Source organism: Papio anubis, chromosome 1 (genome assembly GCF_008728515.1).
Source record: "Papio anubis isolate 15944 chromosome 1, Panubis1.0, whole genome shotgun sequence".
NCBI classification, from domain to species: Eukaryota; Metazoa; Chordata; class Mammalia; order Primates; family Cercopithecidae; genus Papio; species Papio anubis.
Window position 1 is genome coordinate 10,986,552 of NC_044976.1, and position 26,841 is coordinate 11,013,392.

Sequence of the window (26,841 nt, forward strand, 5' to 3'; positions counted from 1 at the left end):
TGTATGAATTTATCTTATATCTTTTATTATTATTATTTTTAGAGACAGGGTCTTACTGTGTGTTCCAGGCTGGAGTGCAGTGGCATGATCTTGGCTCACTGCAGCCTTGAACTCTTGGGCTCAAGCGATCCTCCCACCTCGGCCTCCCACAGTGCTGAGATTACCAGCGTGAGCCACCATGACTGGCTGATTCTTTTTTTTTTTTTTTTTTTTTGAGACGGAGTCTCGCTCTGTCGTGCAGTGGCCGGATCTCAGCTCACTGCAAGCTCCGCCTCCCGGGTTCACGCCATTCTCCTGCCTCAGCCTCCCGAGTAGCTGGGACTACAGGCGCCCGCCACATCGCCCGGCTAGTTTTTTGTATTTTTTTTAGTAGAGACGGGGTTTCACCGTGTTAGCTAGGATGGTCTCGATCTCCTGACCTCGTGATCCGCCCATCTCGGCCTCCCAAAGTGCTGGGATTACAGGCTTGAGCCACCGCGCCCGGCCTACTGGCTGATTCTTGTACACGCCTTTGGGTGAATGTATATTTTCATTTCTCATGGGTAAATACCTAGGAGGAGTGGCTGGGTCATTGTGCTGGTCACATAGAATGCTTTTGAAGACTAGTCAAAGCTGGTTACCTCTGGTCTGAGCCAACCTCTTCTTTTTACACCCAGAGAAAAGCACAGGGCCAAAGCTAGAGCTGGAATGCAGGGATCCCAAGGGTCAGCCCAGAGTACTTTCCACTGGAAGACACCACCCGCCCACCTCCTTCTTAGTTCTGAACCTAGAATTTACCCAGCTAAATTACAATCACCTCAGCTAAATTACAATCAAGTTTGAAAGCAGCATAAAAACATTTTCAGACATAAAAGGTCCAGAAAGCTTTTCTTCCTACATCCTCTCCTAGGAAGTTATTTGAAGATGTAATTCAGCCAAGTGAGGGGGCAAAAAAGAAGGAAAACAGGAAGTCATGGAACCTAGAGACTGGCACTCCATCCTAGCAGAGCAAGGAAGGGAAGTCCCGGAATGATGTGCTGTAGACCACTTGAGCCAGATCAGAGCAGGAAAATGGAAGGAAGGCTCCAGGGAAGTGTTCCCAGGAATAAAAGAGAGAATTGTAGTACATTTCATGATTAGTAGAGTTGAAAAACCTGAGGGTATGGTGAGGGCACACTATCCTTTTGTCAACAAGAAAAAGAAAGGCAATTGGAAACTCCAGGGAAAAGAAAAAGCTGACAAGAAATATACAGTCCAAATATGAAGATGAAATTTCACCTGACTTTAAGCAATTCCTGAATGTACAAAAAGAGAATCCGTTCGGCCTTGATGCTAAGACCATTCTTTAAATGGCCCAAGGACTGGGTGTTTAGATTTAAAGAGAAGTATATCCATCTGGTAAATAATATCTTTTTTTTAGTTCTTAAATGAAGGCTAAGAGTAGGCAGATTATTTTTTTCTGTTCCACTAGGCCCTTACCAGAGAACACAGGCAGACTAACTAGGGGCTAGATAATACCTTCTCCTCACCTTCAAATCCAAAGAGGAGGAAAAGGGGAGGATCACTAACTCAGGGAGGAAAAAAGAAAGTTACAAGTGAGGTATAGTATATTCAGAGAGGGGATGAGAGGCACCCAAGGAGTACTAGGTCCCCCTCTTCTGCACGTACAGGAGGGACAGCAGATCTGTCGCTGGATTTCAGCACGTGTTTCAGCAGCAGCTGAGACTATGGGCCTGTCTAGTTACATCAGGCTGCCTTGGAGAGAGGGGAGGGGACTCATTCCTCATGATGCTAACTGGGAATAGCCACAGTTAATGGGTTTGAGCACCAGAGCTCCAATCCACTCAAAGTAAGTGTTCACTGAAACCCAATGACATTTCAAACACTGGTTCAAATACTAACATCACATCATAACACATTGCATCATCTTCTCCATAGCCTCCAGCCTCCAGGCTCCAACTAATTCAGGTAAGAGTCCAGTGACCTTCCCCAAAGAGGAGGGTTCCTCAGAACCCTACAATCTAAGAAATAAATTAATCCTGACTTTACTTTTTTGTCTATCTCAGGAAAAATCTGAGAGGTGTCACGAACACTTTCTAGAGGGGAGATGTGTGTTATGTGTGTGGGGTTGCTTTGTACCACATCAAAAAGGGGTGCCTCCACCAGGGCTCTGGGGGCGGAGAGGTGTAGTGACTGAGCAGAACCCACTTCTAATGTAGGCCAAATTTTCCAGCCCCAGAAAAGCAGGAAGCTTCGACGGAGGTGCCTAGTCCCCAGGCAGGAGTCAGGGCCGTCCAGAGGAGAGTGCTCTGAGCTGGAACTTGCCATCTCTGTTTCTTGGGTCTAGCTCCAGCCCTGTGGCTCTCTCCATCTGTAAAACAATGTGACTGTGTCAGAGCAGTGGTGGCCAGCTTCGAACTGGCCTTCAGAGACATTTCGTCTGGCCAGCACAGTGATCCAGCCACCCTTCCTAGGCACTCAAGAGGAGTGACATTATATGTTCACACAGAGGCACCCACAAGAATACTCATAGCTGCCTTGTTCATCATAGTTCAAACTGGAAACAACCCAAATGTCCATCAACTGGGGAACGGGTATGTAAACGGGTTCATCTGTACGACAGAACGCCATTCGGCAACAGAAAGGAATGAACCTGAGTGAATATCAACAACATTATGCAGAATAAAAGAAGCCAGACCCCAACGAGTACATATTGCATGATTCTGTCCACATGAAATTCTGGAACAGATCCACTCTTCTACAGTGACATAAAGCAGATCAGTGGTTGCCTGGATCTGGAGGTGGGGGCAGAGTGAGTGAGGAGGGGCACTAGCGAACCTTCTGGAGGGATGAGAATGTTCTGTATTTTGATTGGAGTTAGTTACCTTTGTCAGAACTTATCAGGCTGTACACACTTAGGGACATTTTCTTTTTTTATTTTTACTTACTTAAAAATAAAGACAGGGTCTTGTTGTGTTGCTTAGGCTGGTTTTGAATTCCTGAGCTCAAGTGATCCACCCGCTTCAGCTTCGCAAAGTGCTGGGATTACAGGCGGGAGCCACCGTACCCTGCCGGGGATACTTTCTTGTATATAAATTGTGCCTTAGGCTGGGTGCGGTGGCTCACGCCTGTGATCCCAGCACTTTGGGAGGCCGAGTTGGGAGGATCACCTGAGGTCAGGAGTTCAAGACCAGCCTGGCCAACATCGTGAAACCCTGTTTCTACTAAAAATACAAAAATTAGCTGGGCGTGTTGGCAGGTGCCTTGTAATCCCAGCTACTTAGCAGGCTGAGGCAGGAGAATCACTTGAATCCGGGAGGCAGAAGTTGTAGTGAGCCGAGATCGTGCCACTGCACTCCAGCCTGGGCAGCAGAGGAAGACTCAATCTCAAAAAATTAAAAATAAGTAAATAAATAAATAATTCCTTAACAAAGTTGATTTAAAGGGAAAAAACTTTAAACATTGACACTGTTTTTAAACATTAGGAGATTTCAGGTTTCTCTTAAAAGCAAAAGGTCTAGCATCACTGTGCCACCTTCCTGGGTGATCACAGCTGTTAGAGATGAGTAGCAGCTTCTTCACTTTGTTTTATTTATTTTGAGTCTTGCTCTGTTGCCCAGGCTGGAGTGCAGTGGCATGATCTCAGCTCACTGCAGCCTCCACCTCCTGGGTTCAAATGATTCTCCTGCCTCAGCCTCCCTAGTAGCTAGGATTACAGGTGTGTGCTACCACACCTGGCTCATTTTTGTGTTTTTAGTAGAGATGGGGTTTCAACATGTTGGCCAGGCTGGTCTTGAACTCCTGACCTCAAGTGGTGCTCCTGTCTCAGCCTCCCAAAATGCTGTGATTACAGGTGTGAGCCACTGTGCCTGGCCAGCTTCTCCACTTTGATCTTTTGAAACACAAATCTGACTGTCTTAGCTCCCGTGGTGCTACCTCGCTGGAAGCCACCAGTCCCTGGTTAACTCTTTCCTGGAGATACCAGCCTCCTTGGTGCTGGTTCTCAGATGTTACCTCCCCTCTGTAGATATGGCTGAGAAGGACACCACCTTTGAGGCGCCACCCCTGGGGACCCAGCCTGACTGCAGCCCCACCCCAGAGAATGGCGAGGCTCCTGCCAGGTGACTCCCCCACCCCTTCTCTCTGTTTGGCTGCTGCGGGAGGGAGCTGTCCCTGCCATGCCCAGGGGATGCCTGGGAGGCAGCTGGGCTGGGGGTGGAGGCGGGGCCTGGGCTGTTCTTGTTAAATGTGTGCCCATCTTTGTGCTAACATCATTGGAAAGCCAGAAGGCCTCGAAACCCAGTCCCTGCCCTCAAAATGCCTGGCAGAGACTCGGGACAGAGGATCTAGGGGCCCAGGCTCTGGCTGCGCAGTCTCTAGAGAAAGGGAATTATTCTTGAGTACACACTTCCCTCTTCCCATCTCCATCACTCCTGCCTTGGGCTTCTCCCTGCAGTACCAGCCCCACTCTGAGCTCCCTGGTGGACTCCCAGGCCAGTAAGACGCTGCCCATCCCAACCAGCGCTCCCATCGCTCTCTCCTCCACGGGGAAGCCCGTTCTGGATACAGGTAATGGTCCCAGCCCACCCCCCCGCTACTCCCAGGAGGGGCTTCCTCCTGGGGAAGGGAGATGAGGAGGAGCCAGGAGGGAGCGTCTCCTTTGTGGGTATGGCCTGAGAAGGGGGATCAAGGTTGACTCCAGGTTCTGGCTTCTTGAGTTGGGGCTGTGGCTCTGGCACTTGCTAGTGACTATTGTTGTTTTTTTTTTGAAGCAAAGTCTCACTCTGTTGCTCAGGCTGGAGTGCAGTGGCACCCATCTTGGCTCACTGCAACCTCCACCTCCCAGGTTCAAGAGATTCTCCTGCCTCAGCCTCCCGAGTAGCTGGTTTTACAGGCACTTGCCACCACGCCCGGCTAATTTTTTGTATTTTTAGTAGAGACAGGGTTTTGCCATGTTGTCCAGGTTGGTCTCAAACTCCTGACCTCAGGTGATCGACCTGCCTCAACCTCTCGAAGTGCTGGGATTACAGTGGTGTGAACCACTGCACCTGGCTGCTAGTAACTATTCTTTAATTCTTGTAGGCAAGAATTTTTTTTCACAGCTTCATCCTCATGGCTCATAATTGCTACTCAGAAAATAGGTCTCTGTTGATGGATTTCATGACTTCGACTAGTTGTCCTTTGAGCCTCAGTTGTCTCATCTGTAGAATGGTAATGGCAGAGACCATGCAGGGTTGTAAACAGTGTAGCATTGTAGACGGCCTCTGTAAGAGTTAGTTCTTAGGCTGGGCGCGTTGGCTCATGCCTGTAATCCCAGCACTTTGGGAGGCCGAGGTGGGTGGATCATGAGGTCAGGAGTTTGAGACCAACCTAGACAACATGGTGAAACCCCGTCTCTACTAAAAATACAAAAATTAGCCAGACGTGGTGGTGTGTGCCTATAATCCCAGCTACTCAGGAGGCTGAGGCAGGAGAATCGCTTGAACCTGGGAGGCGGAGGTCTCAGTGAGCTGAGATGGCACCACTGCACTCCAGCCTGAGCGACAGACTGAGAATCCGGCTCAAAAAACCAAAAAAAAAAAAAAACAAAAAACAAAAAAAAACAAAAAAAAAAACCCAAGAGTTAGCGCTTATGGAATGATGCCAGGCTACTCATTTTAGGACTTGCAGTTCTAGTGGCTGACACGAGGTGGCAGTAGTGCCCAGGCCAGTGTTTCTGAAAGTACGGTCCTGTCTGGCAACATTGGCACCAGCAGGGAACTTGTTAGGAAAGCAAATTGTGGGTTCCATCCCAGACCTAGAGAATCAGAAACTGCACTTTAACAAGATCTCCAGGGCACTCATACGCACATTAACGTTTGAGAAGCACTTAACTGGCATATACTACTTTTTAAACATCTGAACATGGACTTCAATAAAGTGCAATCACTAGCTCTATGATCTCTGTAAGGGACAAAAGGGGAAAAGGAAGCGAGTTCAGTACCATGGTGTGAAGAAGTGGATCCAGACAGGGGTTAAGAGCGTGGGTCCTGGAGTCCACCCGGCCTGGCCTGGCCTGGGCTGGGGCTCTACCACTTACTCTCAGGGTGACCTTGGACAGGTTAACGAACTTTCGTGAGCCTCAGCTCCCCTCATTTTTAAACTGAAGGTAGTGATGGTGCCTAGGGCCTAGGGTTGGGGATCATTCATTCAGGGAATGCTTGTGGGGCGTGTTTATGTGCAGAGAGGGCTCCATGCCTGCCCTCATCAAGCGGTCTAGAGGGTTGGCTGGGAGGGGACTGGTTTCAACCCCTTCCTTCCCCTCACTGCTTGGCCCTCCCCACCCTGACTCCGGCCACACCAGCAGTGCTGCCAGATGCTGGTCACACCAGGGCTTCCTCCACAGTCCCCAAGTTTTGGTCTGTTGGACCTCAATTCCTTTGTTCTGGCTCCTACATGCCTCCATTTCTCACCCTCTAGACATGGTTTGCCCTTATCTCAGCCTTAAATGGTTGATCAGCTTCCTGGAGCCAGGTGAGGGAGGGCTGAATGAGATACAGCCTTGGCGTGGAAAGGACCCGGTGTTGTTAGCCATGATGGAAGCTGTGTCCCAGGAGAAGGAGGAAGTAGTCTGGGGCTGGGGCTGTCCTGTGTGGTTGCAGTGAGGCAAAGAGTGCGGGGTGTCTCTGTGTTCCAGGGCCAGTGCTCTTCTGGGTGATCCTGGTGCTGGCTGTGGTGGTCGGCTCCAGCACCTTCCTCCTGTGCCACCGGAGGGCCTGCAGGAAGCGAATTCGGCAGAGTAAGTGGCTGTGTCCTTGGGGCTTTGGGGAGGACAGGTTGCTCTCTGCCAGCCTGGCCTGGGTCCTTTCCCTGCCTGCTCCTGCCCTCTGTGGCCACCATCCCCAGCCTTCCTCTTGGTGTCGTTTCAGAGCTCCACCTGTGCTACCCGGTCCAGACCTCCCGGCCCAAGCTAGAGCTTGTGGGTGAGTGTCCAGCTGTCCAAAGGGGCTGCCCGAGCCAGAGGAACACAGCGCAGCTCTAGGCCTGGGGCGTGGGCTCCAGAGACTGAACTTCTAGCCCAGCCTCGAGGCTCCCTGTCTGTGGCTGCTATGGCATTCTGTACATCTGTAGGGATGTAATGCGGGTGAAACTCATGCGTGTGGAGAATGCAATGAGGTGAAGACTGGACTGGGTGTGAGGACTGCGTGGCTTGCCCAGAGCAGCACCTGGATGGATGCCGGCATGAACGTTTAAAAGTCTATCTTGTCTTTCACTTTTTCCTCCAGTATCCCCAGGGGGTATTCCCGCCAGCCTTCCCTTCCTCTCTACATTCTATCCTCCCTTTCTCCCTCTCCCTCCTTCCCTCTTTCCCCTCTCTCCCCCTCTTCTACCAGCTGGTGATCAGCCCAGGGGCAGGAGGGGAAAGGAGCACATGGGGCAGGAGGGACCCTGGTTCTGCCACTTACAAGCTGTGTGACCCCGAGTGAGTTACTGAATTGCTCTGTGTCTCAGTTTCCTCATCTGGAAAATGTGATGGTAGAACCTACTTCAGAGGCTGGGCCTGTGCATTCATCAAGGCCGGGCTGTGAAGCGCGTCATGGAGTACCTGCCTGCAGTCGGCGGCTGCTGCCTGTTGACAGGCTGGCCTGTGCCTGGCGCTTTTTCCTCCCTGGAAGCTTCAGGCCTTCTGGAGTCCTGGGTGCTTCTGACCCCCTCCCTGGTCCCTGCACTCTGATCCCTGGCCAGCCTCCGGGCCAGCTCTTCCAGGCAGCCCTTGGGAGCTGGGACCCTCCTCACCTGTCCAGGCAGGGGCATCTAGACAGCGCGTGTCTTCCAGCTCTCACCTGGGGCAGGGGGCTCCCAGCCATCTTGTGCCGAGCACCTTCTCTCTCCTGGGCAGCCCCTTCCAGGCAGGCCAGGGTCTTCCTCAGCACTGCATGGCATGGATTGAGTGCTGGGCTCTGATGGGGGAATTGTCTGAGCCTTCCTTTCTGATTTGCAAGGTGGGCTCCCATAGAGGCCTCCTGCACTCCCCCAGTGATGACCTTTGTTCTGCAAGGAGGAGACGGGGCTCAGCGAGGTGGATGGCTGGCCCAGGACCACACAGCCTGGCAGTGGCACAGCCAGCCTCAGGCACTGGTCCTAGGGGTTTTGGTTTGTAAAGGGCTCAGTCCTGTCCCCTCTTCCTTCCCGCCGCCAGCTCTGTCCCCCACCCGAATGCCCACCCAAGAGCCACGTGCTCAGCGTAAGACCAGGTCCTGGCCCGTCCCCCGATCTCCCCAGGACCCTTGGAGAGGCCCTTGCGTAGGCTGACTCTTGACTTGGGCACGAAAACACAGTCCACTGAGGCATGTTTTGAATTTGATGAGTTTCACAAGCGAGCGCTTGTGGTCCCTGTGCCAGGGGGGGTTTTTGTGTTTTGATAGTTTCAAGCCTGTTTCCATGACCTGTCAGGCTGCGTGTCTCATTGAAACCGGCATTTGCTTTCTTGACATTTTTCTAGTATTAGAATTTCCATTGCCGTCAGTTTATTTTTTTTCTTCAAACCTCTGTGAGAGCAGTTTTGTTACAAGAAGAAAAAAAGAAAGAAAACACCTTCCCCTAAGAAGCCAGAGCTGCAAAGAACTGAGCCCCGAGACTTGATGGTGGACATCCTATCTCAGGTCGTTTTTGACCCTCTGGCTTCTTCTGGTGGGCCCTTGGGGTCTGGGTTCCCAGGCCCAAGATGGACAGAAAGTGAAGCCGAGACAGGCAAGCTCACAGGGCACAGGGTGAGAACGGACCGAGCTGGCTGTATGCCCGTTTCCCTCCCGAGCCGTGGGTGGCGAAGGAGGGAAGGAGAACTGGTTCATTGGTTCATTCGTTCATCTATTCACATGGTCTTCACTGTGCACTTCCTCCGTGCAGGCTCTGTGCCGGGCCCAGAAGCTGTCCTAGCTCCCTCCAAGCTTTTAGACTAATTCCAACTGCCTGCAGAGGCCGAAGGCAGGCAGGATGGGAGCGTGTGCCCCTTGGCCTCCCACATCCCAGACCTGGGGCAGAGGGTGCTCCTGGTTCCTTTGAGCAGTGAGCGCATCAGGGATCTGTGGTGCGTGCAGGTGCGATGAGATACTTGCCAACCAGCCCTCGAGTTGATCCGACCTTCCCGCGTGTGTCCTCGGTGACAGGCATTTGCAGAGCACACACGTGATCTCATCTACTCCTCCAGTGGCCTGTGAGGTACCTACTGTTATCCCCGTTGCACAGATCAGCAGCCTGAGGCACAGGATGATGAAGTAATTTAAGGCCACACGCTGGGTGAGCAGGAGGACGGGGATTTTATTGTGGTTGTTGAGATGTTTGTAAAACAATTTTTCACCCTCGGCACCATTGACATTTGGGAATGGATCATTCTTTGCTGCGGAGCGCTATCCTGTAGGACATTCTGCAGCCCCTCTAGATGCCAGCAACACCCCCTACTTGGGACAACCAAAAATGTCTCTAGACATTGCCACCTGGCCCCCGGGGAGAAACTACTCCTGGTTGAGAACCACCGGTCTAAAATTCTTTTCTTTTTTTTTTTTTTTGAGACAGAGTCTCGCTCCGTCGCCCAGGCTGGAATACAGTGGTGCAATCTGGGTTCACTGCAACCTCCGCCTCCCGGGTTCAAGTGATTCTGCTGCCTCAGCCTCCTGAGTAGCTGGGATTACAGGCATGTGTCACCACGCCTGGCTAATTTTTGTATTTTTAGTAGAGACGGGGTTTCACCGTGTTGGCCAGGCTGGTCTCGAACTCCTGACCTCATGATCCGCCCGCCTTGGCCTCCCAAAGTGCTGGGATTTACAGGCGTGAGCCACCATGCCTGGTCTTAAAATTCTTTTAATCCTTCATTTTTATGAGCACTTGAGTCATTTTCTGTTATTCCAGGGAGATTTAGGTTGAAAGAAATTCTTTTTTGTTTTGAAACAGTTTCAAACTTACAGAAATGGTATAAGTATGCAGAATTTATTTTGACCTGAACCATTTGAGAGTAACTGACTGACTGGATGTCTCTCACCCCGAAAACTTTAGTGTGTGTTTCAGACAAACAAGGGTGTATTTTACACTATATAGTAAGGATCGTCAGAATCAGGGAATTCACACTGATACGTGACACACAACGAATTCTCAGGCCCTGTTCAAGTTTCTTTATTTGCCCCAATAATGTCCTTTATAGCAGAGGACTCCAGCTCAGGGCCACGTGTTACATTTGCTTGTCTGGTTTCTCGAGTCTCCTTCTGTCCGGATCCATTCCCCAGGCTTTTCTTTCACTTTCTTGGGAAGACCGCAGGCTGGTGATTTCGTGGATGCTCCTTTGCTTTGGGTTTGTCTAGTGTTTTCTCCCGAGTGGATTCAGGTCACACATTTTGGGCTGGAAGGTCCCAGGAGTGATGCTGGGCTCTCCTCTCTCGGGGCGTCCTGCCAGGTTTCGATTTGTCCCTTTCCTGGTGCTGTGCACTCTGAGTGCTTGGCCGAGGTGATGTCTGCCGGGCCTCTCCACTGTGAGGTCTCCATTTGCTCCTCGGTCATTACTGTCTTTAGGGGCGTTACTTTGAGACTATGTCAATAGTCCATTCTTCAGCAGACCTTCATTTTCTTTTCTTTTCTTTTCTTTTTTTTTTTTTTTTTTGAAACGGGGTCTGGCTCTTTCACCCAGGCTGGAGTGCAGTGGCATGATCTCGGCTCACTGCAATCCCCGCCTCCCAGGTTCAAGCAATTCTCCTGCCTCAGCTCCCGAGTAGCTGGGATTACAGGCGTGTGCCACCATGCCTGGCTAATTTTTTGTATTTTTAGTAGAGACAGGGTTTCACCATGTTGGCCAGGCTAGTCTCGAACTCCTGGCCTCAAGTCCTTCCACCTTGGCCTCCCAAAGTTCAGGGATGACAGGCGTGAGCCACCGCGCCCAACCCGTAACTTTATTTTCTTCACTTACATCTTTATATCTGTATGGATTCATGGGCTCCTATTCTGTTCAATGGGTTATAATCTCTTACCATCATTTTTTATTTTGATGCTCAGATGGTCCCAGATGAGGTCAGGGAGAGCCCCTTTAAGCCGGCTCTTGTGTGCTTTGGTATATCCTCATCCTGTGCTTTCAGCACGTCCCTATTCTGAAACGTTCCCAGCTTAACTTGTGCTCTCCTGCCCCGGCACTGGAATCAGCTCTGTCTCCAAGGAGCCCGGGGTTTGCATTGAGGGGTACCTGTTGCCAAAGCCTAGCTGAACCTCTGTGCTAAACTCCCCGCTTGGGCCTATTCTGCTTCCCACAGCATTGGGGAATCACAGGCCAGAGAGGGGAGGGGATTAAAAGTGGAGAACAACAGGAATGGAAGGGACCGAGAGCTTTATATCACGCCTCAGAACGCACGTGCTCCGTGAGCGTGGCCTTCAGAGCAGCCTGTGACACCGTGCACTTGTGCAGTCTGCCCAGCGTGGTCCTGGACTTGTGTCCTGGGGGTGCCAGACAGGCTTACGAGAAGATGGTGGTGATTCCAAAAAGCAAGGAAACCAATAAATAAGGCTCGTAGATTGAATCAGCGTTTTTAGGGGAAGAGCAGTTGTGAAATCTGACCTCTGCACTTGGCAAGATTTGTTCTGGGTCTTTATCAGAATCCTGATGGGTTGTAACACGGCTCTAGTCCATGTCAGAGCCTTCCAGATTCCGCCTTTTTACCTCTGTGATTTTTACGCTTGTTTGGGAGAGTCAGTATCGAACTCTGACTTTCTATTCAGTGTGACGGAGTGCAGAGCCATGTTACCATCCTGGGCTTTTCCTGGACCTGCTGTGTGCTTGACAGCATCCTGGACACCTTCTTTTTAAAACATTTTAATTTTTAAAAATTCTCAGTAGGCCAGGCATGGTGGTTCACACCTGTAATTCCAGCACTTTGGGAGGCCAAGGTGGGCGGATCACCTGAGATCGAGAATTCAAGACCAGCCTGGCCAACATGGCGAAACCCCATCTCTACTAAAAATAAAAAAATTAGCCAGGCGTGGTGGCACACGCCTGTAATCCCAGCTACTGAGGCTGAGGCGGGAGAATTTCTTGAACCAGGGAGGCGGAGATTGCAGTGAGCAGAGATCATGCCACTGCACTCCAGCCTGAGCAACAGAGAGAGACTCCGTTCTAAGTGGCCTTCATTTTTATTTTTAAGTTTTTTTTTTTTTTTTTGAGACAGGGTGTCACTCTGGAGTGCCATGGTACGATCATGGCTCACTGCAGCCTTGACCTCCTGGGTTCAAGTGATCCTTCAACCTCAGCCTCCCCAGAAGCTGGGACTACAGATACACACCACCATGCCCAGCTAACTTTTCTATTTTTTGAAGAGACCGGGTCTCCCTTTGTTGTGCAGGCTGATCTTGAACTCCTGAGCTCAAGTGATCTGCACACCTCGGCCTCCCAAAGTGCTTGGATTATAGGCAAGAGCCACTGTACCCAGCTAGTCCTCATTTTTTTTTTTTTTTGAGACAGAGTCTCACTCTGTTGCCCAGGCTGGAGTGCAATGGCACAATCTCAGCTCACTGCAAACTCTGCCTCCTGGATTCCAGCAATTCTCCTGCCTCAGCCTCCCAAGTAGCTGGGATTATAGGCACGTGCCACCACGCCCATCTAATTTTTGTATTTTTAGTAGAGATGGGGTTTCACCAGGTTGGCTAGGCTGGTGTGGAACTCCTGACCTTGTTATCTGCCCACCTCAGCCTCCCAAAGTACTGGGATTACAGGCATGAGCCACCGCGCCCGGCCTCATTTTTAAAAATAGTTTTAGATGTACAGAAAATTGGAGAAGAGAGTACAGGAGTTCCCACATGCGCCACACCCAGTTTCCTCTGTGATTAGCATCTTACATCAGCATGGTTCATTTGTCAAAATATGTGAACCGTTATTGACACAGGATTACGAATGAAAGCCCACACTGTGTTCAGGGCTCTCTTGCGTTGCCTAAGGTTCCAGGATCCCATCCAGGAACCCAGGTTACATTCAGTCATCGCGTGGCCTTAGGCTCCTCTGGCCTGTGACTGTTTCCCAGACCTTATTTCTCAAGACCGGTTTCCTTGATGGCCTTGGCAGTTTTTGAGGAGTATTGATCAGGTGTTTTGCGGGACACCCATCTCCTGGGATCTGTCTGATGTCTTCCCCGTGATTAGACTGGAGTTATGCGTTGGGGGAGGAAGACCACAGAGGTGAAATGTCATGCTCATCACATCAAATCTTGTCTGGGCGCAGTGGCTCACACCTGTAATCCCAGCACTTTGGGAGGCAGAGGCAGGTGGATCACCTGAGGTCAGAAGTTTGAGACCAGCCTGGCCAACATGGTGAAACCCTGTCTCTACTAAAAATACAAAAATTAGCCAGGTGTGGTGGCATGCACCTGTAGTCCCAGCTACTTGGGAGGCTGAGGCAGGAGGATCACTTAAACCCCAAAGGCAGAGGTTGCACTGAGTCGACAATGTGCCACTACACTCCAGCCTGGGTGACAGAGCGAGAATCCATCTCAAAAAAAAAAAAAAAAAAATCACATCAACCTGATTTACCATTGGGCACCTTCACTTTTGAGATCTCTTTTAATCTTCACAGAAAGCCCCAAAGTTGATGTGGTTCATCCCATTGTCCAGCTAGGAGGACAGAGGCTTGGAGAAGGGCAGTAATATTGTGCTGGGTTTCACCGCCGAGGAGGCCTCTGCTCCGGGGTGGCTAAGCGGCCTCATTGTTTTTGACATTTGGCTGGTTTTCAATTTGGGGGTGATTATAAACCCGCTGCTGTGCTCGGCCTTTTTGTTTCCTTTCGGGTTGTTTCCTGAGGCTGTGTCCCCCAGGAGGGATGACTGGGTAAAATGTATAAGGTTTTTGTTGCCAGATGGCTCTTTAGAAAAATGGAACCAGCCTGCAGGCTTGGGCAGCTCTGCCATCCTGTTCACCCACTTCCCCTTCAAGGCCAAGTTGTTTGATTTTTATTTGTTCTGTTTTGTGACTTTGTCACACTTTTTTTTTTTTTTTTTTTTTTTCTGTTGGCCACCCCCAGTGACTTGGTACCAAAGAACACTTGGCTGCTTTTAAAACTCAAAATCACTCTGGAGGGACCATGATTTCGTTTCACTGACATCATTGTAAAGAATGTGCCTCGGCCGGACGCGGTGGCTCACGCCTGTAATCTTAGCACTTTGGGAGGCCAAGGTGGGTGGATCACGAGGTTAAGCGAGGTCAAAAGATTGAGACCAGCCTGGCCAACGTGGTGAAACCCCATCTGTACTAAAAATACAATTAGCCGGGCATGGTGGTGCACGCCTGTAATCCCAGCTACTCGGGAGGCTGAGGCAGGAGAATCGCTTGAACCCAGGAGGTGGAGGTTGCAGTGTGCTGAGATTGCGCCATTGCACTCCAGCCTAGGTGACAGAATGAGACTCTGTCTCAAATACATACATACATACATACATACATACATACATACATAAAATAAAATTACCCCTGGCTGGGCGTGGTGTGGCTCATACCTGCCTGTAATCCCAGCACTTTGAGAGATCACCTGAGGTCAGGAGTTCGAGACCAACCTGGCCAACATGGTAAAACCCTGTTTCTACTAAAAATACAAAAATTAGCCGGGCGTGGTGACACACGTCGGAAATCCCAGCTACTTGCAAGAATTGCTTAAACCTGGGAGGCGGAGGTTGTGGTGAGCTGAGATCACGCCACTGCACTCCAGTCTGGGTGACAGAGTAAGACCCTGTCTCAAAAAATGAAAAAAGTATCCCTCAGAGTGTTTCCCAAACTCACCTAGTGTCCACACAGCATGTTCAAATGGTCAGTCTTGTGTGTGCTTTATCCTACTTGTTGACTGAGCACTGGTGAACGTGTCTGCGAGGGCTCAGGGCTGGTGGCTCTCCAGAGCTGCTGAAATCAGAGATGTGTGCAGGAGGCGGCGTGGCTGGCATACGGGCATCTTGGTGGCAGGTTTGTCTGGCCAGGGATGCATGCCTGACAACAGCATATTCCAGATCTCCATAGGTAGCGTTCTCGGGAGTGGTTAAAGGCTGGGCATCCCTGGAGGATGGTCTGCTCTGGGAATTGACTCGTCCCAGGATGGACTAGATGCCCGGATGCCCTCTCACCTTTCTCAGATGGCCAGTGAGCCAAGGTTAAATGTTAAATGTCAATATGTGCTTGGGCGTGACTGGCCCCTGTTTAAGATGGGAGACCAATGGGAGTGGAGGGTAGAGGTTTGAGATGAGAAGATAGAGGTTGTACCTCGAGAATCATTGCATCAGCACCTCCTGAGCCCACAAAAGGATGGGATTGAAGGAAATGAGATAACCCGAGAGCGGTTGTCCTTCTCAAAGGCTGCCACCTGGCTGCTTTCAGGCACATGAAAGAGAAAATCGAAGTCCAGCTGGAGTCAGGAGGGCTCCACAGCAGACTGGCTTCGGGCGTGTCCCAGGCAGGGTCCAGGTAGCATCTGCAGGATCCATCATCCTCTCTCCATCACCTGCTTGAGGTCCTCCATGTGGGTTTTGCCTGGTGTTCCAGGGAGTTTGGGGCTCTCCACACCCTGGAGACAGCAAGGTGGGGGCAGCAGCCACAGACCAACCTCTGACCCAGTGGAAGCCTCCTGGGCTCCGGTTGGGCCTGTGCTTCTCGTGAACCAATCCTTGCATGTATGCGGGGGTGGGAGTTGGGAGAGCAGTTCAGTGTGTTCATTGGTTTAGTCATTAGGAATGAGAGTGGCAGCCAGGTGTAGTGGCTCATGCCTATAATCCCAGCACTTTGCAAGACCGAGGCAGGCAGATCACTTGAGGTCAGGAGTTCGAGACCAGCCTGGCCAACATGGTGAAACCCCGTCTCTACTGAAAATACAAAAAAATTAGCCGGAGTTGGTGGCATGAGCCTGTAATGCCAGCTACTCGGGAGGCTGAGGTGTAAGAATCGCTTGAACCCAGGAGGCGGAGGTTGCATTGAGCCGAGATTGCACCACTGCACTCCAGCCTGGGCGACAGAGCGAGACTCCATCTCAAAAAAAAAATAAATAAATAAAAGAATGAGAGTGGCCGGGGGAGAAAGGTGGTCCCCTGTCCTCCATCTGCCACTGGAGAAGTGAGCATTGGGAAGTGAGTCTCCTTGCCTTCGGCTGGGATGGGTGCTGACTCTGAAACCCATCCGGGGCTCTCCAGACTGAGGACCTGACCCCTGGGCTGAGTTCAGCACCACCTGTGATCCAGGAGGACCATTTGCCAATAGGTGGGGCAGGCAGGGCCGGGGACTGCCAGACTCTCCTTGGTGAAGTTGCTGCTCTTGCTTTTTGCAGATTCCAGACCCAGGAGGAGCTCAACAGTAAGTACCCCTCCCTTGCCCCCACCTCAGCTTCGTGCCCCTAAATCTGACTCCTTCCTTAACAGATCTGAAGTTTTGAGAGCTGCTGGGGGAAGGGGGAAGGGAGAGGGAGGGGATGAAAGGGCCATTTCCCTCCCACAGTGCCCAGGGTGCAGGCCCCTGCTGCAAGTCCTGCTGAGTCTGCCCCACCGCAGGGACCTCTGTGCACAGGGGCCTCGCCTGGGGCCTCAGCCAGGCCTTGGCTAAGGATGAATAGCCCCACCCTCACAGCAGCCTCCAAGTCCTGGCTCAGCCTGCCGGGAATTTCCAGAAGGGCCTGCAGACAGTGGATTTGGTTTGAGCCACTTTTGGGTACCAGGTCTGGTCAGGAGAAAGACTGTGTTCATTTCCCCCTTTTCTCTACTCTTCCGTGAATCTCATCCTCCAAGCTAGATGACAGAGCAGGTGGCTGTGGTCCATTCCTTTTTTTTTTTTTTTTTCATTTATCAATTCTTCCATTACTTTCTTTTAATTCAGGTATTCATACAGTAAGAAGGGTTTCTGTCCTTTCAGTTTTCAATATAATATACAGAACCATAATACTAGTTCAGTTTCAAATTATGGGGGATCACATTCAAATACGTTTGGATGTTACAAGTGGCTGTTACAATACTGAGAAATTTCATGAAAGAAGTATTCGACAATTTGTAAGGTAATCAAATATATTTTTGCTGCATAGGCCAACGCATTAATAGTAACTTGTTTTAAAATGCAGTCTTTTGGCCGGGCACCATGGCTCACACTTATAATCCCAGCATTTTGGGAGCCTGAGGTCAGGAGTTCGAGACCAGCCTGGCCAACATAGTGAAACTCCGTCTCTACTAAAACTACAAAAAGTATCTAGGTGTGGTGGCACACGCCTGTAGTCCCAGCTACTCGGGGGGCTGAGGCAGGAGAATTGCTTGAACTTGGGGGACAGAGGTTGCAGTGAGCCGAGATCGCACCACTGCTCTCCAGCCTGGGTAACAGTGAGACTCCATCTCAAAAACAAAGCAGTCTTTTAACCTTCATATTACTATAAAAGAGTATTCAAGATTATGTATTAATGTTAGCGCCATTTGCCATTAAAAGTAATGGCAAAAACGTGATTACTTTTGCACCAATCTAAAAGATACGTTGTCTGTGCCTTGAGAATCCTTGCGTCAGCACAGGCATCCCTGCCGCCTCTGAATTACTCAAACTCACTCCATTTCGAAGGCATCAGGACATTTCATGAGGCCACTTCTTTACCCTTACCTGTAACAGTCAAAAACTAAACTGACACTTTCCTCATGACATAGCTGTTTTTAGAATGCATGAGTGTGATCATAAAAGATTATTTTCCAGGATATTGGGGCTGGGGAGCCGGAGGGGCTGTTCCAGGAGACGGGGGGCCTAGAGCTGGTACTTACAGACTTTGGTGCTTATGAGTGTGGATTATGGACCAGCTGCCAGGGTTCAAATCCCAGCTCAGATACTTACTGATGGTATAACCCTGGGCGAGTTACTTGACTCCTCTGTGCCTTGGTTTCCTCATCTGTAAAATGGGAAGGGGGCTGTTACCCACCTCATACGGTGGTTGTGAGGATTAACGTATGTCTTTAACATAGGTCTTTAGGACAGGGCCATGGACGTGGTGAGCACCCTGTGAGTTGCTGACTGTTACCCAGTTAAAAGCAACAGACTTCACCCAGAAAGCTGAGAAGCCCAGGGCAGCTCATGGCAGCTTTAAAGCAGAAAGGGAGACTCACTGGGGTCTGTAGAGATGACAGAAAAGGGGCCTCCCAGTTCAGAGACTGAACTGCAGTAGCACGCATTCCCCTCCCACAGCAGTTCGAGAGTGGTACGTTTGTGACAAAACCCAGTGCAGAAGAGCTGGGGTTAATGAGCCTGCCACCGAAGGAGACCTGCCGCAACGTGGGGGCAGCCTGCCCGGAGAGCCTGCCGCTGTGGGATGCCAGCCCGGCCGGGGGCCCCTCGTCCCCCAGGGACCTTCCTGAGCCCCGGGTGTCCACGGAGCACACCAATAACAGGATTGGTGAGTCAGCCTGTTTTGGGAGGTCCTCTGCAGCCCAGGCGCAGATGGGAGATGAGTATGGGGCCCTGGGCCCTGGAAGGGACCTGGAGACCCTGGAGCCGAAAGGGCCAGCAAAGGAGAGGCATAGATTCTTCACCCCAATTTAAGTTTCTGTAAGTAGGGACAGCAAGGGTACTTACCTCATAGGCCATTGCGCGAATTCATGAGCCAGTGCGCATGAGGTGCCTGCTGTCACTCATGTAAAAAATGAACGCCACCCCGGCCCCCAACACCAAGCGCCCGAGGGGACAGGAAGAAGATGTGCCAGTGGTCATAGGACCTGCCACTTGTCTGGCGCATTCCGGGCACTGTGCAGGCGCCATCTCTTCATCTCTGATTGTCTCACCACCTGCTTTGGATGGTGTCTTTCTCCCCATTTTACAGTTGGGGAAACTGTGGCTCAGAGGGAGAAGGGATTTTCCGCATCGCATGGCTACTAAGTGGCACAGCTGGGACTCGCTCCTGTGTCTCCTGGGCCCTGAAGCCTTTGGTTTGTCCATGTTACCACCCACCCTCTGCAGAAGCAGGAGGCCAGATGGGGCCCAGATGTCCAGAGCTTCGCAATGGCAACTGCCACCAGCCTGGACAGACATCTGCTTTGGCCTCCTGTGGGCCTCCCTGCCTCCTCTCTTGCTTCTCGTCACCTTGGTACAACTAGGGCATTTTTCCCAGAATATATACCTGGCTGTATTGCACCCCTGCTGAAAAGCCTCCAGTGGCTTCCCATTCCCTGTGAGATGAATTCCAGCATTCTCATTCCAGCACTCAAGGCTGACAGTAAGTTGTAGCTCCCCCACCAGACTCACCTACCTTCTGACCCCACAGTCTGCCCCCTCCCTCGCGGCAGTCTCCTGAATTTACAGACCCCTGTCTCACGTCTGAGCTTCTCAGTGGGAGCTGCCCCCTCGCCTGAAACAGCCAACTCCACTTCCTTGAATCCAGTTAATTCTGCATTTCCTGGGGACCCTGCTTATTTGCCTCTTCCTCCAGGAAGCCTTCTGTGCCCTCTCCACTGTGCTATGCTCCCTGAGAACCCGGGCCTCCCCTACCCGGGGTCCTAGCACCCAGCGGTGTGACTGCATGTTTATAGCCTTTCCTCCACCTCCACCTGGCTTTGTGCTCCCTGTGGGCAGGGCCTTGGTGGACCCCATCTCTGTCACCTCTGGAGGGGCAACTGGCACTGGGATGATACTGAAGAGTCATTTGTAATTGTCCTGTGCATTTCTATGGCAGACGGTGGTGGCCAGGACTCCTCATGGCAGTCATCTTCTCTTTTTATTTTTTCAGCCTCCTGAGTAGCTGGGATTATGGGTGAGTGTCACCACGCCTGGCTAATTTTTTGTATTTTTAGTAGAGACGGGATTTCACTATGTTGGCCAGGCTGGTCTCGAACTCCTGGCCTCAAGGTGATCTGCCTGCCTTGGCCTCCCAAAGTATAGGCATGAGCCACTGTGCCCAGCCTGGGCAGTTTTTTGTAACAAACTGAAACTTTTGAAATGGTAGCTTTTAGTAAGTTTTATTTGAAAAGTATGTATTTTGGGAAATACCATCAAAGGCTTCTTCAGAATTCCTAAGAAGTCCTGATTGGAACACCTGAGTGCAGTGCCTGCAATCCCAGGGGTGGGGTTCAGAGGGTGTTTGATGGGGAGGAGAAGGAAGTACTAGGCTCCCAGGCGGCTGGCTCAGGCGTGGGCTGCCCTCCCCCGGCATGGCCTGCAGGCCTTGCTAGTGAGTGGATTGGGGGGCCACCTCCGCCATGATGGGAAGGGCGGGCCTTGGAGGTTCTCTCGGGCACCCAAGACATAGGCACCTCCCTTGTCCTCCTGATGCCAGCCCAGGGGAGCGTTCTCCCTTCCCATCCAGTTCCCAAGAGGGGTCACACTGGGGTCATACATCATCCCTCTCCCCCTGGGAACCGAGCAAGAGAAGAACCCGTTTCCCCACAACTTCCTCCCCTGCCCTCCCCACCTGGCCAAGATGAATTCCCTGGACTCTGGAGCTCTGGGGAGGGGGCAGGAAATCCATGCAGCCCTCAGAAGCCACTCCCACAGCCTAGGGGGTGGGCAGCCTGTGATGGGGGCAGAGCCGGAGAGGGGCAGACCGCTCGTGGCCGGATCTGAAATTCCCAGACCCTCTGTCACTTCTGAGCTCAGTGGGAGCTGCTTCCTCACCCGGAGCAGCCAATTCCACCGCCTTGAATCCAATTAATTCCGGATGTCCTGGGGACTCCTGCTCATTTCCCTGAGGAATGTGAGGGGACCAGCCTGTCCCCAGCTTTGGCTGCTGCTCCTTCATCCAGCACCCCCACCCTCACTTCCCTCCCACCTGACCCCACCCGCCTCTCATCTTCTCTGCCCATCCCCCTCTGGGCCTTCTCTCCCCTCCTGGGGTCTCCTCTCTCACCACCCCCGGCCCCCATCTTTTGTCCAGCCCTCTATAAGACTCCTAGGGCCGGGAGCCCACAGGCCTTGATGGAGGTGTGGGGAGTGCTGAAGCCCTGCTCTGCTTTGGGGTCTGTGGGGGTGCCCAGCCCACAGCCTGTCCCACACGCTGGGCCTTCTCCTCCTCTTGCTGCTGTTTGGCATACTTCTCTCTTTCCCGGGGTGTTCAAAACCAAAACAGAAGAGCCAGCGTCATGCAGCAGGGTTGAGGGTAAGGGCGACTCGAGAACCTTTTGGGGTTCCTGAATCCGAGGGGTATAACTGCATTACCCAGAGAGGCAGGGGTCCCTGCACACCCACCCCACCCCACCCCTCAAGTTCCCTCTTGAGCTTCCCCATTCTGGCCTCCAGAGTCCATTGCAAAACAGCCCGGAGCCAGCCCACCCTGAGCCAGACACCATCCGCTGGGCAGAGGCCAGGCTTCCCCACTCCCCAGCTCCTCGGGCCACTGAACTCCCCTGAGCCTCCGTGTCCCCTCTATCAGAAGGTCACACCAGAAGCCCCCACATCAGACTGGCGAGGACCGGCCATCTGTCCAAGCTCCCACCGTATGCTCGCAGCACAGCCACGCAGGCTGCAGGCAGGAGATCGGCTCTGGGCAGTAAGCCCTGAAATTCACAGCCTGAGCCAGACTGTCTCAATCATGGCCTGCCGGAAGCTATTGAGGGGGCTGGGGTTTCTGCAGGATGTGACCGGCTGGCTGAGTTTGCCCAGACCAAGGGGGCTCTCAGGACATGGGACTTGCAGTACTAAAACCAGGAGTGTTCCCGGGCAAGCTGGACAAGTTGGTTACCCCGGGTTTTGGCTGCAGGCACGTGGATGGGAGCAGAATGGGCCGCCAGGGGGAGTGGGCGGTTTTTTCGGGATTTCTCCTAACCACGTGGCAACCTTGGGCAGGTCCTTTAACGTCTCCCGGCTTCAGGTTCTTATCTATAAATGGGAATCTTGATGGGGTCTGCCTTGCAGGAGGGCTGAGGACCCAGCAGCTGGGGTGTGGAAAGCGCTCGGCTCTGCTGTGTCTGCTTGTGCTCTGGTTACCCACGGCGTTGCCTGTTTTTGTCCACTGTTTACTTTCTCTCCCACTCTGTACTCTTCTTCCCTACCCATCCCCAAAGAAGTGCTGAGAAAATCCTAAGTACAAGTGGGCTGGTTCTTAACTCTTCAAGGCCCAGCTCCTAGTCATTCTATTTCCTCTGAACCCCCAGGATGCCTGTAAGGTGTGTCAGAGAGGCTGTGCCGTCAGCCTGAGGCCACCCAGCAGGCATGCCAGCACTGGGCCTTGGCCTCTTCTCTGCCTCTTTGCTCCCATCCTGGCTGGTGCTCTGGTCTCCCTCGCTCACCCATCTTTTTGCCTTGCAGAGAAAATCTACATCATGAAGGCCGACACTGTGATTGTGGGAACTGTGAAGGCGGAGCTGCCAGAGGGCCAGGGCCTGGGGGGGCCAGCGGAGTCCGAGTTGGAGGAGGAGCTGGAGGCGGACCATGCCCCCCACTACCCCGAGCAGGAGACAGAACCGCCTCTGGGCAGCTGCAGTGATGTCATGCTATCCGTGGAGGAGGAAGGGAAAGAAGACCCCTTGCCCACAGCTGCCTCTGGAAAGTGAGGCCTGGGCTGGGCTGGGGCTAGGAGGGCAGCAGGGTGGCCTCTGGGAGGCCAGGGTGGCACTGTTGGCACCAAGCTTGGGGGCAGAGGCCCATCTGGCCTGAACTGAGGTTCCAGCATCTAGTGATGGACCGGCCTGTCATTGCAGGGTGGTCTCTGCTTGTATCCCCCACTTAGCTGTCCCCTGACCCAGAGCCTAGGGGATCCGGGGCTTGCACAGAAGAGACAGTCCGAGGGGACTGGTTCCCAGCAGTGATGTTGGTTGAGGCAGCAGACAGATGGCAGGATGGGCACTGCCAAGAACAGCATTGGCCCCAGAGCCCTGGGCATCAGACCCTCACCACCAGGCCCAGAGCCCACCGAGGGAGAGGCTGTGAGGCCGGCTCCCAGCGGCCCTGTAACCTTTCTCTCCTCTCTCCCTGGACCTCAGAGGTGGCACCCATCGGGCCCTTCCGGCATGCCCCCAGTTACTGTAAATGTGGCCACCAGTGGGCATGGAGCCAGTGCCCGTGGTTGTTTCTCCTGAGTCAAAAGGGAAGTCAAGGGATGGGGCGTCGTCAGCTGGCACCGTCTCTGCTGCAGCAGCCACACTGTAATCTGCGCTGGCGTGGGGGCCCCTGCCTGGGCTGCAGGACCCTCCTGGTGCTGCCCACCTTCCCTGTCCTGTAGCCCCTTGGTGGCCTAGGGCCCAGGATCAAGTCACTCAACTCTGAATGTCCCCACCAATCCCCACCACAGCAGGCGCCTCGGGTCCCAGATGTCTGCAGCCCCCAGCAGCTGCAGACCTCCCCTCACCAACCCAGAGAACCTGCTTTACTTTGCCCAGGGACTTCCTCCCCACGTGAACATGGGGAATGTCCGGCCCTGCCTGGGGTCCTTGACCACTCTCTGTGGGCCCCACCCGCTCTGTCCTGGGAAATGAAGAAGCATCTTCCTTAGATCTGCCCTGCTTGCAAATCCACTAGCACCGACCCCGCCAGCTGGTTCCGGCTCTGCACCCGTTGGGGTGCGGACGTCGAGAGGCACCACGGCCTCACCCAGGCATCTGCTTTACTCTGGACTGTAGGAAACAAGACTGTTTCGAGGTTCCATCAGGATTTTGGGTGTTTCACATTTCACACTAAGGAGTAAAGTGGCCATGACTTCCAGTCGGCTGGCCAGCCTGCTGGCTCCCCAGGGCCTTCAGACATGTATGCAAATAAGTGATGGATAAGGATGAGTCTTGAAGTTGCGGGCAGCCTGGAGACTCGTGGACTTACCGCCTGGCGGCAGGCCCGGGAAAGCTACTGTTTACTCATCGGCCAGCCACGTGCTCTCTGGAGGAAGTGGTAGTTTCTGAAACTGCTCAGATGTTTTGGGGAAAGTTGGAGAAGCCATGGCATTGCAAGAGATGGTTACACCAGAACCTGGACATTGGCCAGAAGCTTAAGTGGGCAGACACTGTTTGTCCAGTGTTTGTGCAAGGATGGAGTGGGTGTCTCTGCGTCACCTGCAGCCGTGGCTGTAAGGCACACTGTAAGGCACACGCCTGCGAGGCAGGGCAGTCTGGCGCCCGTGATGGGAGGGATTGACATGTTTTAACAAAATAATGCACTTCCTCACCCAGTGGCTCTTCACACAACTTTTGAATCTCTAAAAATCTATAAAATCCTTAAAAACAAAGAACTGTAAGGCTGAGGACATGATCATTGAAATTGACAGTATATTATTAATAGAACCTCTGGGAGTCTCCCCGCAGAGCAGGGGTTCCCGCTGCACCCCCCAGACACTATGGTGGCCAGTCTCTGGTGGATTGGACATTTCTGGGGCTGGGAGCCCACTTCCTGCTGGGGCAGCCCTTCTCATTGCTGGAAGATTTTCCTTATCACTCGAGGCGAATTCTTTCTCTGTGTAATTGCCACTCCCTGGTCCAAAGCCTGCCCTTTGAGGACACTCAGAATAAAGCCACTGTTGGCCGGGTGTGGTGGCTCACGCCTGTAATCCCAGCACTCTGGGAGGCCGAGGTGAGTGGATCACCTGAGGTCAGGAGTTCAAGACTAGCCTGGCCAACTTGGTAAAACCCCATCTGTACTAAAAATATAAAAATTAGCCAGGTATGGTGGCAGGCACCTGTAATCCCAGCTACTCAGGAGGCTGAGGCAGGAGAATCGCTTGAACCTGGGAAGTGGAGGTTGGAGCAGTGAGCTGAGATCGTGCCACTGCACTCCAGCCGGGATGACAAGAGTGAGACTCCGTCTCAAAAAAGTAAATAAATAAAAATAAGACCACTATTGTCACAAGGCTCCCTTTAGGTATTTGTAGAAAGGTTTCTGGGCCTTCCCACAGCCTTCTTCCCTCTGGACTGGGCCGAGCAGCCCCATAACTTTGAAGAAGGGAGTCTCCAAGGAACAGTGTGAGAGCCCAAGCCTTGGGAGGCAGAGGGAGGACTACAGGTATCTGGGAGCCTTGGGAGGAAGGGGAGGATCACAGGTATCTGGGAGCCTTGGGAGGAAGAGGAGGATTACAGGTATCTGGGAGCCTTGGGAGGAAGGGGAGGATTATAGGTATCTGGGAGCCTTGGGAGGAAGGGGAGGACCACAGGTATCTGGGAGCCTTGGGAGGAAGGGGAGGACCACAGGTATCTGGGAGTGTTTGACTTCTGTGTCTGAGCTGGAAGGAGCCCAGCCTGCCTCCCTGGGCACAGCTCAGTGGCACTTTAGGGCCAGCCTCCACCCCAGGCAGCCAGCCTGAGGCCCCCTCTGACTGTGTCTCCTGTGTGAGGTGGAGGAAACCTACAGCCACGGACAGACCCTGCCCACCCCATCCCCAAGACTCCAGCCCACACCCAGACATCAGCCCAGCCATTGAACCAGCCAAAGCCTGCCACGCAGGAGCCAGGGTGGATTTTCCCACCCTGCCCAGCGATGAGCGGACCCCTTCTATTCTCTGGCTGTGCTCATGTCCAGGTTGGCAGATGGACAGAGCTCCCTGCTACTCAAGGTAACAATTCTCCAGGCTGTGACGACACCCCCACACACCTCTTCCTAAACATTTGTGATCAGAGAGGGACAGCAAGTGGTAAGTATTAGATGGAAGCTGTTGCCCTCAAAGAAAAGCCATTGTTTCCCAAGGCACTTTTGTAGGTGGTAAACCATTCTACAGTTCTTAGAATCTCCACGGCTTGGGTCAGTCCCTAAAACAGAATGAGGGGACCTCCCTAGAGTGTCTCTCACTCCATCACGACCTCACCTTCCAACAGTGAGGTGTTAAAGACCCAAGACTGGGTCTGGGTCATCTTTGTCCCATGGTCACCAGGCACCGATTGGTTGGGCTAAGTAGAAATGAAAACCTGTGTGGGGATGAGAGGCGGCTGTCCAGCCACAGTTCCCCGGTGCCTTCTCTCTCCCACCCACTTCCTCGATCCTCTGCAGTTGGGGGCAAGTGTGGGGTGTGAGGGGCTTGGGCCAGAATGTGTGGAGACATCAGATTCACAGCCAGGGCTCAAGAGAAAAGCTTAGTCAAGGCGAGACTGTTCGGCTTCAAGGGGGGCTCCTTGGGCCGAAAGAGAAGCTGCTGGGGACACCTCAGGCCCCTGCACCCTCCACCAGGCCCCTCTGCCAGGCCTGTCCTCCTGAGCCAGCACCCCATGCTGGTCAAACACCCTGGAGCCCTTGCCTTTCTCTGCGCCAGGGGAGCAGGTGTTCAGTGCTGGGGCCATGGGTATGAGCCAGGCACAGTGCAGAGAGGCTTAGCTGCCATTCTCTGCAGCCCAGACACAGACAGCAGCGTGCGGATGGTGATGGCACTGCGGGGTCACACACAGGCTCGAATCCCAGCTCTGCCATTGATCAGTTGCACGAGCTTGGCTGTGTTCCATGATCTCTCTAAGACTCGGTTTTCTTGTCTGTGAAATGGGGGTGTCAGTCTCTACCTGATGGGGTCACAGGGCTTCCCTGACTTGCCGCTTGGTGTGTGGCTTGTGCTGAGTGGCAGGTTCTGTCCTTATTCCAGCCTGGTGGCCGCTTGCCAAGAGCGAGCCCTTCCTATGTCTGCAGAATTCAGCCCATCGAGGTTAATCAGAGCTTTCAGGCCATCCTGGGAACCTAGCCGTCCTTGGGGCCAACTTGCCGTGGGAAGTCCCGCAGTGGGCAGGCCTACTTCTTGCTCTGTGGGCTACCCCAAGAACCTTTCAAATCACAGTCATAGGACTGGCTCATTGTTCGATGTCTGTAACTCTGGGCATATCGGCGAAGTGCTGCGGGGGACATCTCACTGGTGGTTCTAGCACATTCCAGATTGCACCACATTGCTGTTCAAGGTCTTTCCTCAATTAAAGAGTGGCCTCCCTTCCTCCCTTCCTTCCACAAACACCTCTGATGAGCCTGGCCCAAGTCAAGTCTAGCTGCCGAGGACTCGTGGGACACAG

The 26,841-nt window shown here is 52.7% G+C and overlaps 1 protein-coding gene across 4 annotated transcripts in view; it reads left to right on the forward strand.

Annotated features, from left to right (window-relative positions):
* The window catches only part of TNFRSF8 (TNF receptor superfamily member 8), an 80,938-nt gene extending 56,831 nt beyond the window's left edge, over positions 1 to 24,107 (forward strand). For 2 of the 4 annotated variants that reach the window (XM_009195306.4, XM_009195187.4), the window contains exons 9-15: positions 4,007 to 4,100; positions 4,436 to 4,548; positions 6,656 to 6,757; positions 6,888 to 6,941; positions 16,272 to 16,297; positions 18,146 to 18,353; positions 22,193 to 24,107. In XM_009195306.4, the coding sequence (XP_009193570.3) occupies positions 4,007 to 4,100; positions 4,436 to 4,548; positions 6,656 to 6,757; positions 6,888 to 6,941; positions 16,272 to 16,297; positions 18,146 to 18,353; positions 22,193 to 22,437 (842 nt within the window). In that variant the 3' untranslated portion in view covers positions 22,438 to 24,107. The remainder of the gene's footprint in view (positions 1 to 4,006; positions 4,101 to 4,435; positions 4,549 to 6,655; positions 6,758 to 6,887; positions 6,942 to 16,271; positions 16,298 to 18,145; positions 18,354 to 22,192) is intronic. The other 2 variants (XM_031664480.1, XM_031664481.1) reach the window with 1 other exon arrangement.
* The last annotated feature ends 2,734 nt before the right edge of the window (positions 24,108 to 26,841 follow it).